Below are 15,716 nucleotides of genomic sequence, written 5' to 3' on the forward strand. Positions count from 1 at the left end.
TCTTCACTTTTTGATCCACAATTTTAAATATTATTAGCTTTTTGGGTCATTTATGTAGACGTCAGTGACATTTTACATTTAATTGCAGGATTCAAATTAATTTAAGTCACGTCCTGTTCAACAGAAAAATTTTCCATGACACACACTTAAGTCTAGTTACAAGCAAATGAATGAAGCAACAAAGGATAACCAGCAGTTAGAGAAAAAGGATTAAAAAAGCAATACTTAAATGCAAGACTGAATTTATTGTAATGGACAAGATAACAATATGTGTAATTAAAGATACAGAGTTGTCAATGGTAGTTGTGAATACCAAACTGCATACAACAACAATTAATGCTGAAAAATAAAGAGCCCCACAACAATGACTACTTTTGCATTTAAGTGTGACCAGTAAATTAACCACATATATTTATAGTTCATATATATGCCATTTATACAACAACAAATTCCCAATGTGCTTTGCATTCAGAATATGCACCAATGATAGGCAGCACAATTCATTTATTTTCCACTAAGCTGTTCATACAATTTGGGAACATAGTCATCCCACTGAGCCTGGTACAAATTTCCAGCAATTGGATTGCCAAGGCCATGTTTTTTAGCAAAATTTCGAATAGAAAATTTCCCACGATGCTCACCTGACCTGTAAAAAGAAATCACAGACTGTTCACAACATGCAGATGTACAATTGCATAACACACTTCCAATAGTCAATTGTTTACAATATTAAATTTGTAGTAGAAACTGAGATTGAATTTTCTTCTCTCAATGTTTCAAATGTACTACAAGCTTTGGTATGTGTAAAATGATATGTTTATGCCATAAATTTCATTTCTACTTAATATAAATCTATCTTCAATCAAGACTACATGATGCATTTCAAACAAAATACTGAACTCTTGTGTGTTGCAACAAATGGGGATAGATGGTGATATAGAGACCATGGTGAACGGATATGACATGAAAGAAATTGTGAACAGAGTCAAGGGCTTTCTGAAATGACAATTATTCATGACCAGCCAGTCACAGAAAACACTTAACAATGCTAGCATGATTAAACAAACTCTGAACAAAAAATGAGTCCTTTGGATAGTACACTGACTTTAAAAGCAAATTCATGGCAATATAGTTGTTATCTCTTAAGCTGTGCAAAGTTTGGGTCTGGTAAGTAGCACTGGTAGTCCATCAAGCTTTAAGGAATTAGACAAGTCTTTATAATAGTAGTAGTGTGGATTCTTTGGTACAAGAATTGCATGACAGCTGGGGTACGTAAGCATAATAATATGGCAGCGGCGCCAGTGGTGGTGGCAATAGTTTAAAAAATTTGAATTGAAAAGTAGCGATCATGATCTATCAACACACTTGAATTTTTTTCACAGTGGCACATAACTTAAAAGGAAGAGCCACTGATACAATTTGCCGAATCATAAACAATTATTTTTTTGAACATTATTTTTTAACTCAACTTTGCAGTTTAGCATGGCCTACACTTATTGTTTAGCCATTTGGATTCACTATCAGACTACGTCTGACGTCGTCACTATTTTCCACTACAGCTCCGTTTTCAGATGACAGCACCTACCTTTCCATTATTGTGTTTTCCATCCATTCCTTCGCTGGATTTCACAAGGTGCATGACGTCACTTAGCAAGAATACCAACCCGACAACTCTAAACACGTTACATTTGCAAGTTTCTTGTAGGATAATGGCCAGTAGAAAATGTGCAAGAGGTGATGGTATTGCCAGGTGGCTCCTTGAGGACACAGGATGAGGGATATAAGTTATAGTGAATCAAAATCTGGAGTGGAAAGTGACGAAGAAACGCTGCCTGTACCAAAAAGTTGAAAGTTTTACATGATGGTGGATCTCATGAAGTTTCAGTTTTCTGACAAGAAACAAGGTTTCACCATTCCTCATGGTGTTTGACCAAAATCCAAAATTGTCACGAAATTGCTTTTAAAGTCAGTGTAGTATCCAAGGACTCATATTTTGTTCAGAGTTTGTTTAATCATACCAGCATTGTTAAGTGTTTTCTGTGATTGGCTGGTCATGAATAATTGTCATTTCAGGAAGCCCTTGACTCTGTTCATATTTTCTTTCATGTCATATCCGTTCACCACGGTCTCTATATCACCATCTATCCTGTGTGTTGCAACACACAGGAGTTCAGTATTTTGTTTGAAATGCCTTATATAGTCTTGATTGAAGATAGATGCATATTAGGTAGAAATGAAATTTATGGCCTAAACATATCATTTTACACATACCAAAGTTTGTAGTACATTTGAAACATTGTGAGGAGAAAATTGAATATTTCCATCTCTTCTCCAAGTGAAACTGTGAATGCTACAAAAATGTAGGTTAAAGAAAAGGTACAAAATGTCTTTTCATTTAATGAAACACTCAACATGGCACTCATGGAGGGATGTTTGATTAGAAGAATTGAAGGCTTTCCTTAATGTAATACTGGACATGGCATTGAATTTGGAGGCAGAATTAGTTGACTATTTTACAAAAGACTAACTAGAACGAAAGCCATTTTTCATCGATGTTTTCTCTTGACCTTATCCGCGTAAAATAAGTGTCGGGGAGAATACAGTGCATAGAAAAATAGGATTGGAAAGGGCAAAAGAAAACAGGAAACTTTTTGTTCTGCATATGCAATGTAGGAATTTTAAGATGGTGGGTCCTGCAGAAGTACTCATTAAGAAACTGTGCTACCAAGTTTTTGCTGCAATGAATGGTCCCAACTGCAGTCAACAATTTTGAAGAGTTTCTTCAGTTACTAACAAAACACATTTCTTCAGAAAATACACTACCGTTTGTGGAAATTGCAACACCAAGAAGGAAATGCATGAATTCAATTTATTTAATACTACAGGGTAGGTACATGACAAGTAACAAATGATTACCTTTTCAAATCTGTGCATGTCTTTTGAGCCCTACTATTCAGTACGTTGTGTGGCCACCATGCACAGCAATCAGAGCTGCTATACTATACGCCATGGCATTGACTAAATAAGGTTCTGAATACATTCCTGAGGGATATCCCTCCACACAGTTTGTATACGAGCCCACAAATCCATGACACCAGTTACTGGAGGACCGTGATGCACCAGGTGCCGACCAACTATATCTCAGATATGTTCAACGAGCAACATGTCTGGCGAACGTGCAGGCCAGGGAAGCAATGGTACCCGTTGCTCTTCAAAGAAGGCCTGTACATTCCTTGCAATATGTGGCCGGGCACTGTTCTGTTGAAATGTGGCCTGTGGAGGTGCCTGAACGAGGGGGAGTACCTCTGGCTCCACAACCTCTATCAGGTATCGGTTGCTGTTCAAAGTGCCCACAATATATACGAGGCGAGATCAGTTGTAACCAATGGCGCCCAAAACCATCACACCTGGTGTTTGTCTGCTATGCCGCTCCACAATGCAGCCCTCCACGTTGCTCTCACCACGGTACCATCGGACGCATATGCGGCAATCACTGTAGGACACATTGAAGTGGGACTCATTCGAGAAGATTACATGTTGCCACTCAGCACCCTAGTGACAGGGTTCACGTGCCCATTGCAGTCAGAGGAGCTTGTGGTTTCTGGACAATGGAAGTCGATGTAATGGCATGTGCGCAACCTGTCCAACCTGCAGCAGACGGTGACAAACTGTCGGTGCAGACAAGTTCACACCTGTAGCAGTGCTCCAGTGACAAGCCAACACTGTGGATGACACTGTACGGTCCATAATAGCCATATGGACAAATGACGGTCACCCAGTGCTGTGGTCACATTCCGTGGCCCAGTTCCCACTCGTCACTGCATACAACCTTCCTCTATCCACTGCTTCCACACATTCATCACTGTCATAGGAGCATGCCCTGTGCAAGCCGAAATGTCACGGTATGACAACCCCGTTCCCCGGAGACTGATCATTCTGACCCTTTTGAACTCGCTCACATGCCGATATGGCTACCTCTGACATCGACAAGGCATACTGGCACTCACTGTATTGTTTCCACCTTGTGTGGCAGCTTTGCACCGACTACACTAGGCGCAACACCAACCCTGTCAGACAGAAATGAGGGGGCTCTGCTCAGCCTTCGTGTACCCCATCTCGCTGCAAAACTTATCACATATTGCTTGCACATCCATTGCCACTTCCACCAAGTGTGGCACTATTCTGGTAATTCCTTCTCTGTGTAGCACTTTTCGCAAACGGCAATGTACATTGTGAACTCTTTCATCAAAATTAATATTATAACTGTCTATATAATCTGCTATTTAAATGTTTCAACAAATGATTTTGCATCTAATCAAGGTAATTGATGTAAACAGGTTCACATGCTCTAGAAAGAGGCAATCATGGCTGGAATAAACAAATATGAGGCCCACTTGCGGAAACTACTTACAGCAGTATTGTGAATGAAACGGGTGGATCATTATAATTATTTCTGTTAATAGTTTACAATGAACTTTGGTCCAGTTTCCATCTGAAGGATTACACCAGTCTCACATGGTAGCAATAGTATGTTACCAAGGAGCCTTATTTGACAGCTGTTTCATCAGCTGCTGGTATTACGGACAGACAGATGTTTAACTCCCGCCTTAGATAAAGCATGTTAGTACACACCTTGAAGATATTTGACATAACTGAGTGAGTACTGCATTCTCACAGATCTTGTTCTATACACCAGAAAACTAAGTATGAGTGAGCACTGAGTGGCTAATGCATAAGCTGGACTATGTGACAGGCCCCAAGGAAATGGAAGTTCTGTAACTACAGTTTCCTTGACTATTCTAAGTTTATTCAGGATTATGGAAGTTTGATAATCAGCATCCCATGTTTTAGAACAAACTGTGGTACCTCCCTTAGCCTTAGACTTACAGAGACAGAAACAAAAAAACAAAGATTATGGTTTAAGGTCACACTGACAATGTCAACAGAGGCAGATCACAAGCTCTGATTGGGGAATGATGAGGCAGAAAAATCAGCTACCTCCAAAGAAACCATTCTGGCATTTGTTTTACTTGATTTAGGGGAACCAAAACTGTATGGTCAGATGGGAATTTGACCTGTAAAATTTCCAAATGTGAGCCCCGTGTTCTTGCTCCATACCAGCACACAACTGTAACAAGATGTACTGTGTATTCATAGGAACCTCATTCCTTCACATGGATGTGACTTACATCGCAAGAGGTTGGAAGGAGCCTAAGTTTCATATTGATGGGCCACATTATTTCACAGCTTCTGTGTGTAATGGAATACCACCCCTAAGAATCCTAAACTCCTCATCTGTTTCTGTTCCACTGATCTCTCTTTTTTGTCTAAAACACTGTTACTTCACAGTCATAAAAACTTTAATCCATTTAACCTATCTTCCTTTGCTCAATAAGCCCATTCCTGGAAGGAAGCCATTAACAATTCCTTTTCAGTAGCTGCTATCAACTATTTCATAGCAAAATGTTTCATCTGTACACATTTGTTTCCCTCCTCCACAAACTGGGCAACCACAATGATGACCAAACCCTCTCCTGATGTAATAAAGACCTAGCCAAGGTTTTGACACAGGCTAACCGCTAAAGCACGGGCGGGAGGGAGGGAGGGAGGGGGAGAGAGGGGGGCGGGAGAGAGAGAGAGAGAGAGAGAGAGAGAGAGAGAGAGAGAGAGAGAGAGAGAGAGAGATCTACTCTTTGGGGGGGGGAGGGGGGGGGGGGACAGCAAGTTCCTGAGCTACATTCATTAAACTGTTCAAATTCTTATTAATGTGCCTATCAACTTGTGCCTTTTAACTGTTCAACAACCATATCACACGGTGGATTCTATGTTTTCTCTTTCAAGCTGCAATTAATTACATTAGAATTATATCACTGTGTGTCTGGATATAATGTTCCATACAAAAATTTCCTCACAAGCAGAGAAGCACTCATAAGAAATCTTGGCAGAAAGAGATGATAATTTGAGCCGAAATACTGTCAGTATCACTATCTGTGCCTTATTTCAACCATGGCAAAGTTTTAAATAGGATAACCAACTGTTTTGTATGCCAAAAAGAGACAGCAATGAAATTCAATAAGGAATGGTAGTGGCTTAGAAATGAACCTCAAAGCTTATGGAATTAAGGTTTTGCACAAAAGCCTACATCCTCAATGAAAATTTGACTTCAAAAAATTGCAACGATTAACAAGAAAGTTGAATGTAAATGTTCAAATAGGCATATTTGAAACCACTTTCGTTTTAATGATAAGGAGGAGGAGGAGGAGGAGGAGGAGGATATTGGTGTTTAACGTCCCATCGACAACGAGGGCATTAGAGACGGAGCACAAGCTCGGATTAGGGAAGGATGGGGAAGGAAGTCGGCCGTGCCCTTTCAAAGGAACCATCCCGGCATTTGCCTGGAGTGATCTAGGGAAATCACGGAAAACCTAAATCAGGATGGCCGGACACGGGATTGAACCATCGTCCTCCCGAATGAGAGTCCAGTGTGCTAACCACTGCGCCACCTCGCTCGGTTTCGTTTTAATGATAAGATCTCCAAGAAGTATTTGGACCAAAGATATGCTCAAAGAAAACCTTATGAAGACATCAACTTGCTGATTTGCTGATGTGGAAAGTGAAATTAAATGCATTCAGCAACAAAAATATCAGTCAGACAGTCAACATACGCAATTAAGAAAATGACTAAGCTACTGCATAAGGAGCAAGCAGGAATTCTTGACTCCTTTGTAACACCTACAACCCAAAGTTCTGTAGCTTGAACAGGGAGAAACTGGACACTGCAAAGGAGGAAAAGATAATCTTGTAAATAAAAAAAAATCATGTGCATGCAGTTCCAAACCACCACACAAATAAGAAAGGACTCCTGCAATAGCAGTGTCTTTCTATCTCTTAGAACTGTTTCCAAACCGGATGCTGGAGACTGCAGCTGCCATCCACTCTTCCGAAAGTTACAGCAGAAATATACAAATTAGTTTGGTACTACCAACTGGAGGAATGACTAAGTGCATACAACAAGCCGATGGAACATAATTTATTTAAAATGGATTCCCCATGGCATACCATTAAACATTAATTGTAAACTGCACTGACATCTAATCATCTCACTAAATTGAAGTGTGACATTGACACTAATGTTCCTGCTGCAAATAAGGGTTAGGAAAAGTGCTTCAAAAGTATTGGTGAGGTAAAAGAGGAACCAATTTTTGTTTTCAGATACAGAGATGGCAAGATTCCATACAGCCCGGTGCCAGGGCTACAACACACAATGCACATTCACTGCTTTCAGCACCACATGGCCACATCTTGTCAACTGTGAAACATGCTTGTCCTTGACCTGGGCAAGATAAGAATCAGGTCACTGCCACTTGAGATGATATCTGCAGCCAAGTGGTAGGGGGAGTCACTCAGACAAATCTGAATGGCAAAGCTGTAAATCTCTCAGCATAATCTTGTTAAAAGATAAGTATGGAGTCCTTTCAGTCCATCTCCATCAGTATCACACACCTACATGTGAGAAGTTTTTCCACGAGGTGAGCCCATCTGTCATTACTCTACTTCATCCTTTGCACTCTGGTTAGGCCTTGAAGTATTCCTTGGGGTGATTAGCTATTTCTAGACTCTCTCTCTCTCTCTCTCTCTCTCTCTCTCTGTGTGTGTGTGTGTGTGTGTGTGTGTGTGTGTGTGTGTGTGTGTGTGTGTGTTTTTTGTCCACTGCTAGGTACTAACTTCAATACAACAAATACATTTTTGGTAGGCCAATATCCATTATGTTCCGTTGCTAAAGGCACCAATCTCTGTTCAAGAACCAGCAGGAGAAAAGATTGTTTCTGTCTGCCGGCATGGAGTGAACTGGTGTCAGTGAAAGGTTCAGTATTCTTCTAGTATCTTGTGTTTGTATTCTTATCATGGGTGATAGTTCCAGTCCTTGCCTAAATGACACAGATGCTCATTTTCATATTTTTATAAAATAAGATTTTAGCAGTAGCATGGAAAGTGAGAGTACACACTGTGTGGAATGCAACAGGAGCTGATCCCAGTTCATGAACAGATGAAGGCACTGTTGGCTGTAGTCAGCAGACTTCTGCCTTGGGATGTAGTGGTGACAAGAGACTGGGGCACATCTGGCGTTACTTATTTCATATACGGGTTGTGCTGCCAAGTTACTCCGACGCAGGACAACCGCACACACACTGAATGATGACTAGCAGGTTGTAATGCATTCATGTCACTTGAGGCATAAAATCAATAAGGGGACTGGTTGTATGGCCCTGCTCAATCAGTCTGTGACTGGACAAGTGGATATCCCTTCAGCAGGATCCAAGCAGGAACACAGGGCAAGAGGTTTGTTATATATCTCAAGCTACAATGCTAGGCATGTTGTGGAGCCCCTTAAGGAAATAGTGCTGAGAGCTAGTAAGAAGTCTAATGTGTACTTGTTATGTCTGTCAAGGGACCTCAATTCCAGACATGGAGGAGGTTGTTTTTAAAAGAGGGACAGGAAGGGACCAAACTGCAAGGTCATTGGTCTCTTGTTCCCAGTAAAATAATTACACAAAGGAAAGAAGAAAAAGGAGATGTACAACACAATAACAGGAGAAAGGAAGAACTAGAAAAATGACAGAAGGACAACCAACATTACCATGGACAAAACAGGAAAAGAAAACCACAAAAAGAAGCAAGAAACAGGTAGAAGGGGTAAAAACAAGAGAGCAGATGACCATGGCTGGCCAACCACAAGACTAAAAAGGAAGAGCCAGCCACTCTGTGACACATTAAAACATCCACCCTAAGAGCATTAGAGTGGAGAACACAAAGGTACAAAGGACATGCACTGAAACCTGTATAGAATGATAAAACCCACCTTCACATACAAAACATGTAACTAAATTAGCCGATAAGACATTGTCAGCTAAAATTAATGACAACGAGTCCAGTAACTGAAGAGTCCGTCACAGGGCAGCCAAAGAAGGACAGCTCACTAAGATATGGGCCACTGTCAGCCAGGCACCACACCGACACTGAGGTGGGTCATCACAGTGCAGGAGGTAGCTGAGTGTCAGCCAAGTGTGGCCAATGTGGAGAGGGCAGAGAACCACAGAATCCCTACAAGACGCCCACATGGAGGACTGCCCACATTCGTAGTCTCCTTAATGGAACGCAGTTTGTTGTGTATACTGAGGTTATGTCATTTTGTCTCCCAAAGCCACAAAACCTTGCGGTGTTGTACTGAACACAGGTCAGTTGCAGAGACGCTGATCTCCATAAGCAGTTTCCACGTAGCCTGTCGGCAACTTCATTGCCTGGGATTCCAACATGACCTGGGATCCAGACAAACACCACTGAATGACTGGACCGTTCCAGGGCATAGATGGATTCCTGGATGGTCGCTACCAAAGGACGACGAGGGTAGCACTGGTCGATAGCTTGTAGGCTGCTCGAGGAATCAGTACACAGAAGAAACGACTCCCCAGGGCGTGAACGGATGTGCTCAAGAGCACGAGAGAGAGCCACCAGCTCGGCAGTGAAAACACTGCAGCCATCAGGCAAGGAATGTTGATCAATATGTCCTCCATGGACACACGCAAAGCTGATGTGAGCATCAGCCATTGAGCTGTCGGTACATGTCAAGAATCGAGAGGAAGTGGCAGTGGAGAGCTGCGGGGTTAACCGAGTCCTTAGGGCCATGTGAAAGGTCCAGGTGAAGCCACAGCCTAGGTGTACACAACGGACGTGTATGTGAATGGACGTGTTCATGAATGGACCTCAAGTATAGGTGGTAAAGGCAAAGACTCTGGTTTGGAAGAAGGGATTGGACACGAACTACAACTGGAAGCCCTGACCTGGGCCACCAATGCTGGAGATGAACTGCCGTGGGTGGGAAAAGAAGATGGTGATTCGGATGGGCAGGAGAACTACGAACATGTGCAACGTAACTGTCCAGTAGTTATGCAAGCCTAACCTGCAATGGAGGGACTCCAGCCTCCACAAGGACGCTGGTCACCGGACTCGTCCTAAAAGCTCGTGTCGCTAGGCGAACGCCACAGTGGGGCACTGGGTCAAGAAAACGCAATGCTGAGGGCGACACCTAACGCCATAAACCAGACTCCCATAGTCAAGGCGGGATTGAACAAGGGCTCTGTAGAGCTGCAGCAGCGTAGAGAGATCTGCACCCCAGTTAGTGTTGCTCAGGTAGCAGAGGGCATTGAGGAGCTGCCAGCACTTCCACTTAAGCTGACGGAGGTGAAGAAGCCAAGTCAACCGGGCGTCTAAAACCAGTTCTGAGAATTGATATGTCTCCACTACAGTGAGTGGATCCTCATTAAGGTAAAGTTCTGGTTCTGGATGAGCGGTAGGACACTGACAGAACTGCATAACACACAACCCTGCAGACAAAAACTGGAAACCGTGGGCAAGAGCCCATGACTGCACCTTGTGGATGGCTCCCTGTAGGTGCCGCTCAGCAACACCAGTACTGGTGGAGCAGTACGAAATGCAGGAGTTGTCTGCATACAGAGAAGGCGAGACTGATGGCCCTACAGCTGCTGCTAGAACATTAATGGCCACTAAAAGTACAGAGACACTCAATCCTGAGCTCTGCAGGACCCCATTCTTCTCGATAGGGGGAGGGGGGGGGACTATGAGAGGCACCAACTTGCACACGGAAAGTACAAAGCGACAGGAAATTTTGGATAAAAGTCGGGAGTGGGCCTCAGAAACCCCATTCATATATAATGTGGCAAGGATATGACGATGGCAGACTCGAGGGACACAAGATTAACAGTGGCAGAGCGACCCTGGCAGAAGCCGCCCTGACATGGAGCCAGAAGGCCATGTGACTCCAGGACCCAACCCAACTGCCAACACACCATACATTCCAACAGCTTGCAAAGAATGTTGGCGAGGCTGAAGGGCCAATAGCTATCCACATCAAGTAGGTTTTTACCAGGTTAGAGCACTGGAATGATGGTGCTCTCCTGCCATTGCGATGGAAAGAAGCCATCGCACTAGATCCGGTTGAAAATGATGAGGAGATGTCGCTTGTGGTCAGAAGAGAGATGCTTAATCATCTGACTGTGAATCCAATCTGGCCCAGGAGCTGTGTCGGGGCAGCGTGCAAGGGCACTGAGGAGCTCCCACTCCATAAATGGGGCGTTATAGGATTTACTGCGGTGTGTAGTGAACGAGAGAACTTTCCTTTCCAGACGCCACTTGAGAGTGTGAAAGGCTGGGGGTAATTCTCCGATGCAGAGTCTCCAGCATAGTGCTCAGCAATCGCGTTTGTGTCAGTAGACAACACACCATTTATGGTAACACCGGGAACACCAGTTGGGGTCTGGTACCTGAAAACACGTTTCATCTTTGCCCAGACTTGGGAAGGTGACGTATGGCACCCAATGGTCAAGACTTATCTTTCCCCAACACTCCTGCTTCCACGGTTTGATAATTTGGCAAGCGCAGGCACAGAGCTGTTTGAAAGCTATGAGGTGCTCCATGGAAGGGTGCCGCTTATGCTGCTGTAGAGCTTGCCGACGATCCTTAATTGCTTCAGCGACTTCCGGCAACCACCTAGGGACTGCCTTTTGCTCGGGGCATCCTAAAGAGTGAGGGATAATGTTTTATGCCACAGAAACGATTGTTATAGTCACCTGCTCAACCATCACATACATTACTGTGTGTGTGGGGGAAGGAGGGGGGGCGCGGGGTGGGAGGGGGGGGGGGGGATTCAATGGTGACAGCAGAGGTGAAAGTCTCCCAGTCCCCTTGTTTAAAGCCCGTCTGGATAGGTGTCCGTGGGCCTTATGCCGGGGGCAGTGAGCGGAAGTGGTCACTACACACACAGATCTTCATGTGCTCTCTAGTGGATAGATGGGAGAAGCCCCAGACTGTAAATTGATAAATCAATGGCCAAGTAATTACCATGAAGCCACACTGAAATGTGTGTTGACCCCAGTATTTAAGAGGCAGAGGTCGAACTGAGACAGTAAAGTTTCGACATCTCTGCCTCTGCCAGTAAGCACGATACCACGCCACAATGGGTTATGGGTGTTAAAATCTCCCAAAAGTAGAAAAGGTTCAGGGAGTTGATCAATCACTGCAGTTAATACATTCAGGGATACTGCACTGTCTGGAGGAAGACATATATTGCAGTCAATCATTTCCTGTGTCGCCCTTATTCTGACAGCCACCGGCTTCAAGAGGGGTTTGAAGGAACACAGTTTCACTATAGGCTGAGTTTAGGACATAAACGCAAACTCCACCTGACACTCAATTATGGCGCTACGGTTCCTGTAGTATCCCTTATAGCTGCAGAGAGCAGGGGTGCGCATAGCCAGGAACCAGGTTACCTGGAGGGCAATACACAAAACAGGTGTAAAGCTTAACAGTTGCTGTAGCTCATCCAGGCGGTGGAAAAAGCTGCCGCAATTTCACTGGAAAATGACGTCATCGTGAGACTGGAAAGGCATGGAACATTCAATGAGGCAGTTTACGCCACAGGGTCACCTGCTGCCACCAATGTTTGCCTGAGCAGTCTATATCCAATGTGTCTGAGGGTCCAGCGAGATCTACGTCCTCAGCAGACACCAGAATCTCCACCTCATCCGTGGACACAGAGCTTGTAAGTAGCAGTGGTGTGGGTGCCACCACAATTCCCTTAGTCTTGGGAACATTCTTTTGGGATTTCTCTCACTGCTCCTTGGGTTTCCCTGGTTGGGAGGACTTCACTGATTCAGTCATCCTACATCTTATTGTGTTATGTCTGATGCGACAATTAAGTGGTGCCATTTTTAACAGGACAATGTTCGTCTACACGTTCTACATGTCGCATGTGTATCTGTGAAGTATCTGGGTGTTGGCAGAGATAGCCCCATACCACGCAGTAATATTCCAGAAGAGGACATACAAGTGTAATATAGACTGTCTCTTTAGTGGGTTTGTCTCATCTTCTAAGTGTCTGCCAACAAAGCGCAGTCTTTGTTTCACCTTCCCTTCAATATTATACATGTGGTCTTTCCAGTTTAACTTGCTCGTAATTGTAATTCCTAGGTATTTAGTCGAATTGAGAGGCAACAGGAATGCGAGGAACTGATGGGGGCGACAACTGTTCTCGTAGCGGCAGCGTAAGAGGATGTCATAGCCATAGGATGGGGTATTGGGATATGATGGACGTCCACAATCTCAACATGTGATGCCACAAGTACAGCGGGACGACATATGGCCGAACTTCCAGCACTTAAAGCACTGCATTGGGGGAGGGATATATGACTTGACATCACAGCAGTAGACCATCACCTTGACCTTCTCGGGCAATGTGTCACCCTTTAAGTCCAAGATGAAGTCACCGATGGCAATCTGATTATCCCTCAGACCACGATGGACGTGCCAGATGAAATGAACACCTCGCTGCTCTAAATTGGCACACAGCTCATCATCAGACTGCAAAAGAATGTCCCTGTGGAATTTAATACCCTGGATCATATTTAAGCTCTAATGGGGTGTGATGGTAACAGAAACATCCGCCAACTTGTCACAAGCGAGTAATGCCTGTGACGGGGCACAGGATGCTGTTTTTATGATGACTGATCCAGAGTGCATTTTATACAAGCCCTACACCTCCTCACACTTGTCCTCCAAATGGTCCACAAAAAACTGAGGCTTCATGGGCATGAAAGATTCCCCATCAACTCTCATACATATGAGGTACTGGGGCAAATAAGCTTCACTGCCATCCTTAGCCTGGTGTTCCTCCCATGGTGTGGCCAAGGAGGGGAACAATTTGGGGTCATATTTCTTAGCACTGACGTTAGACTTTGCCTGCTTAGAGACTGCTGGTGGCGGACCACCAGCAAGAAATGATGTACTACACTTCACGGCACGTCATCCGCCCTGATGCCACGCACTCCGACCAGGGGCCCTCCCCATGGGCGCCACCCAGCCTCAGCAAGGGCCACCTGGCAGGATGGCCATTGCTGGGAGTCCTTATGCCCCAGGGGGATGGGCATCTACTCCATGGCATACGTGGGGAGTTAACGGCAGAGGCACCAGCAGAGTAATCCCAGTGTTGCTAGGGGGCTACAACCAACAGGGTACATGGTGGCCCCACCACAACAGACTGGCTACCATGCTGATATAAGGTGCTAAGAAGTCCGTGGTCATCGTCGGTGCAGAAAGCAACACTGCATGCTGCATGGTGGAAAACGCACCCAGGAAGGTGTCCTCACCCAAGACATGGAGAATGAATATGACTGCAATGCAAGAACAAGAAAGTGGGCTAAAGATCTGAATGCATGATGGACAAGATGCACCATGTAAGCCGCCCTTCCCCAATTGGCTCACTCTTCAGGAACATTTAGAAAGATGGAGGTCAAACCTGACAAAGGACCATCACATAAAGGCCGAAATGTGAGAGACACGTTTTAGTGCCTCTTACGACAGGCAGGAATACCTCAGGCCTTATCTAACCCCCGGACCTGTAGAGGAGCATGGAGGAGGCCCTGCCTGTGGATATTGAGGGTTCATGGTGCAGTCATCAACAAGTTGTGGCTCACATCGGCATCAATGACACCTGTCACTTGGATCCTGCGGCCACCCTCATTTCGTTCAGGTGGCTGGTAGAAGTCATGAATATTGCCAGCCACGCTTGCAGGGTGCATGCAAGCTCACAATTTGCAGTATCATGCACGTAACTGATTAGTGTCCTCTGGACTGAAGACTTGTGGAGGGTCCCAACCAGACACCTTGTCAATTTTGTAATGGTCTTGGCTGCAGATTTCTGGACTAGTATTATAAGATGGAGTATTGTAGTGCTCATTTTGATGTGTCAGGGTTTCACTACTCACAGAACCAGAGTACTTGTGGAGAGCATACGGAAGCTTTTTAAACCGTGCGATAGTTTAAGCCTGATGAATGCTCACCAGACAATAAGCAAAGAGTGAAATCATATCACTTACAAAGTCAGGACACTTCAGAAGTCAAAATTTTAACAGTAAACTGCCAGAGCATTCATACCACAGTTCCTGAATTTACTGCCCTCCAGGAAAGCTCTTGTGCTCAAATTATACTTAGAACTGAGAACCGGACCCTGCCAGGGGCCACTGCCTTATTGAAGGCAATGATAATTCTGCTACATTTTATGATGATCTTCAGAAAGATGTGAATACAATCAACAAGACAGACCATGTTGTCATCACTGGTGATTTTAATTCAAGAGTTGGAAATATATCTATACCAGGAATACTAGACTTGGAGAAAAGGCCCTTAATAATAATGATCATGAACTAAGCCAATTTGCCTCCTCCAAGAATTTTAAAATTACCAAAACATTTTGCAGAAAGAAATACAATCACAAGTTTAAGTGGAGTGTATGAGGATTAAGGTCTGTGATTGATTACATAGTAATTAATGATAAAATGAAGAATCTTATGCAAGATATACGTGTTTGTAGAGGAAGTGACATAGGTAGTGACCACTTCCTTCTAGACAGTAAGATAAGGTTACTATCAAAGTGGAAGAAGACAAAAGAGCTACAAAAGAAGCAACAACAAAGGTGGTTTGAAGTCCATCTCCTGTTTCAGTATAGTATTATGAAACTTTATCAGTACAGACTCCAAGAAAAGCTTGCTTCACTACCAGTCAATAAAGACATAGATATAAAATCAAATAATATCAAAACCTGCATCACTGAAGCAGCCTCAGAAGCACTTGGTAAAAGGAAGAAA

General features: G+C 44.0%; 1 protein-coding gene across 3 annotated transcripts in view; it reads right to left on the reverse strand.

The window, feature by feature from the left end:
• Window positions 1–225: 225 nt before the first annotated feature.
• LOC124795024 (protein D3-like) overlaps window positions 226–15,716 on the reverse strand; it is a 60,356-nt gene continuing 44,865 nt past the window's right edge. For all 3 annotated transcript variants that reach the window (XM_047258792.1, XM_047258794.1, XM_047258793.1), the window contains one exon: window positions 226–646. In XM_047258792.1, coding sequence (XP_047114748.1) covers window positions 505–646 — 142 coding nt within the window. In that variant the 3' untranslated portion in view covers window positions 226–504. The remainder of the gene's footprint in view (window positions 647–15,716) is intronic.

Source organism: Schistocerca piceifrons, chromosome 4 (genome assembly GCF_021461385.2).
Source record: "Schistocerca piceifrons isolate TAMUIC-IGC-003096 chromosome 4, iqSchPice1.1, whole genome shotgun sequence".
Classification (NCBI taxonomy): Eukaryota; Metazoa; Arthropoda; class Insecta; order Orthoptera; family Acrididae; genus Schistocerca; species Schistocerca piceifrons.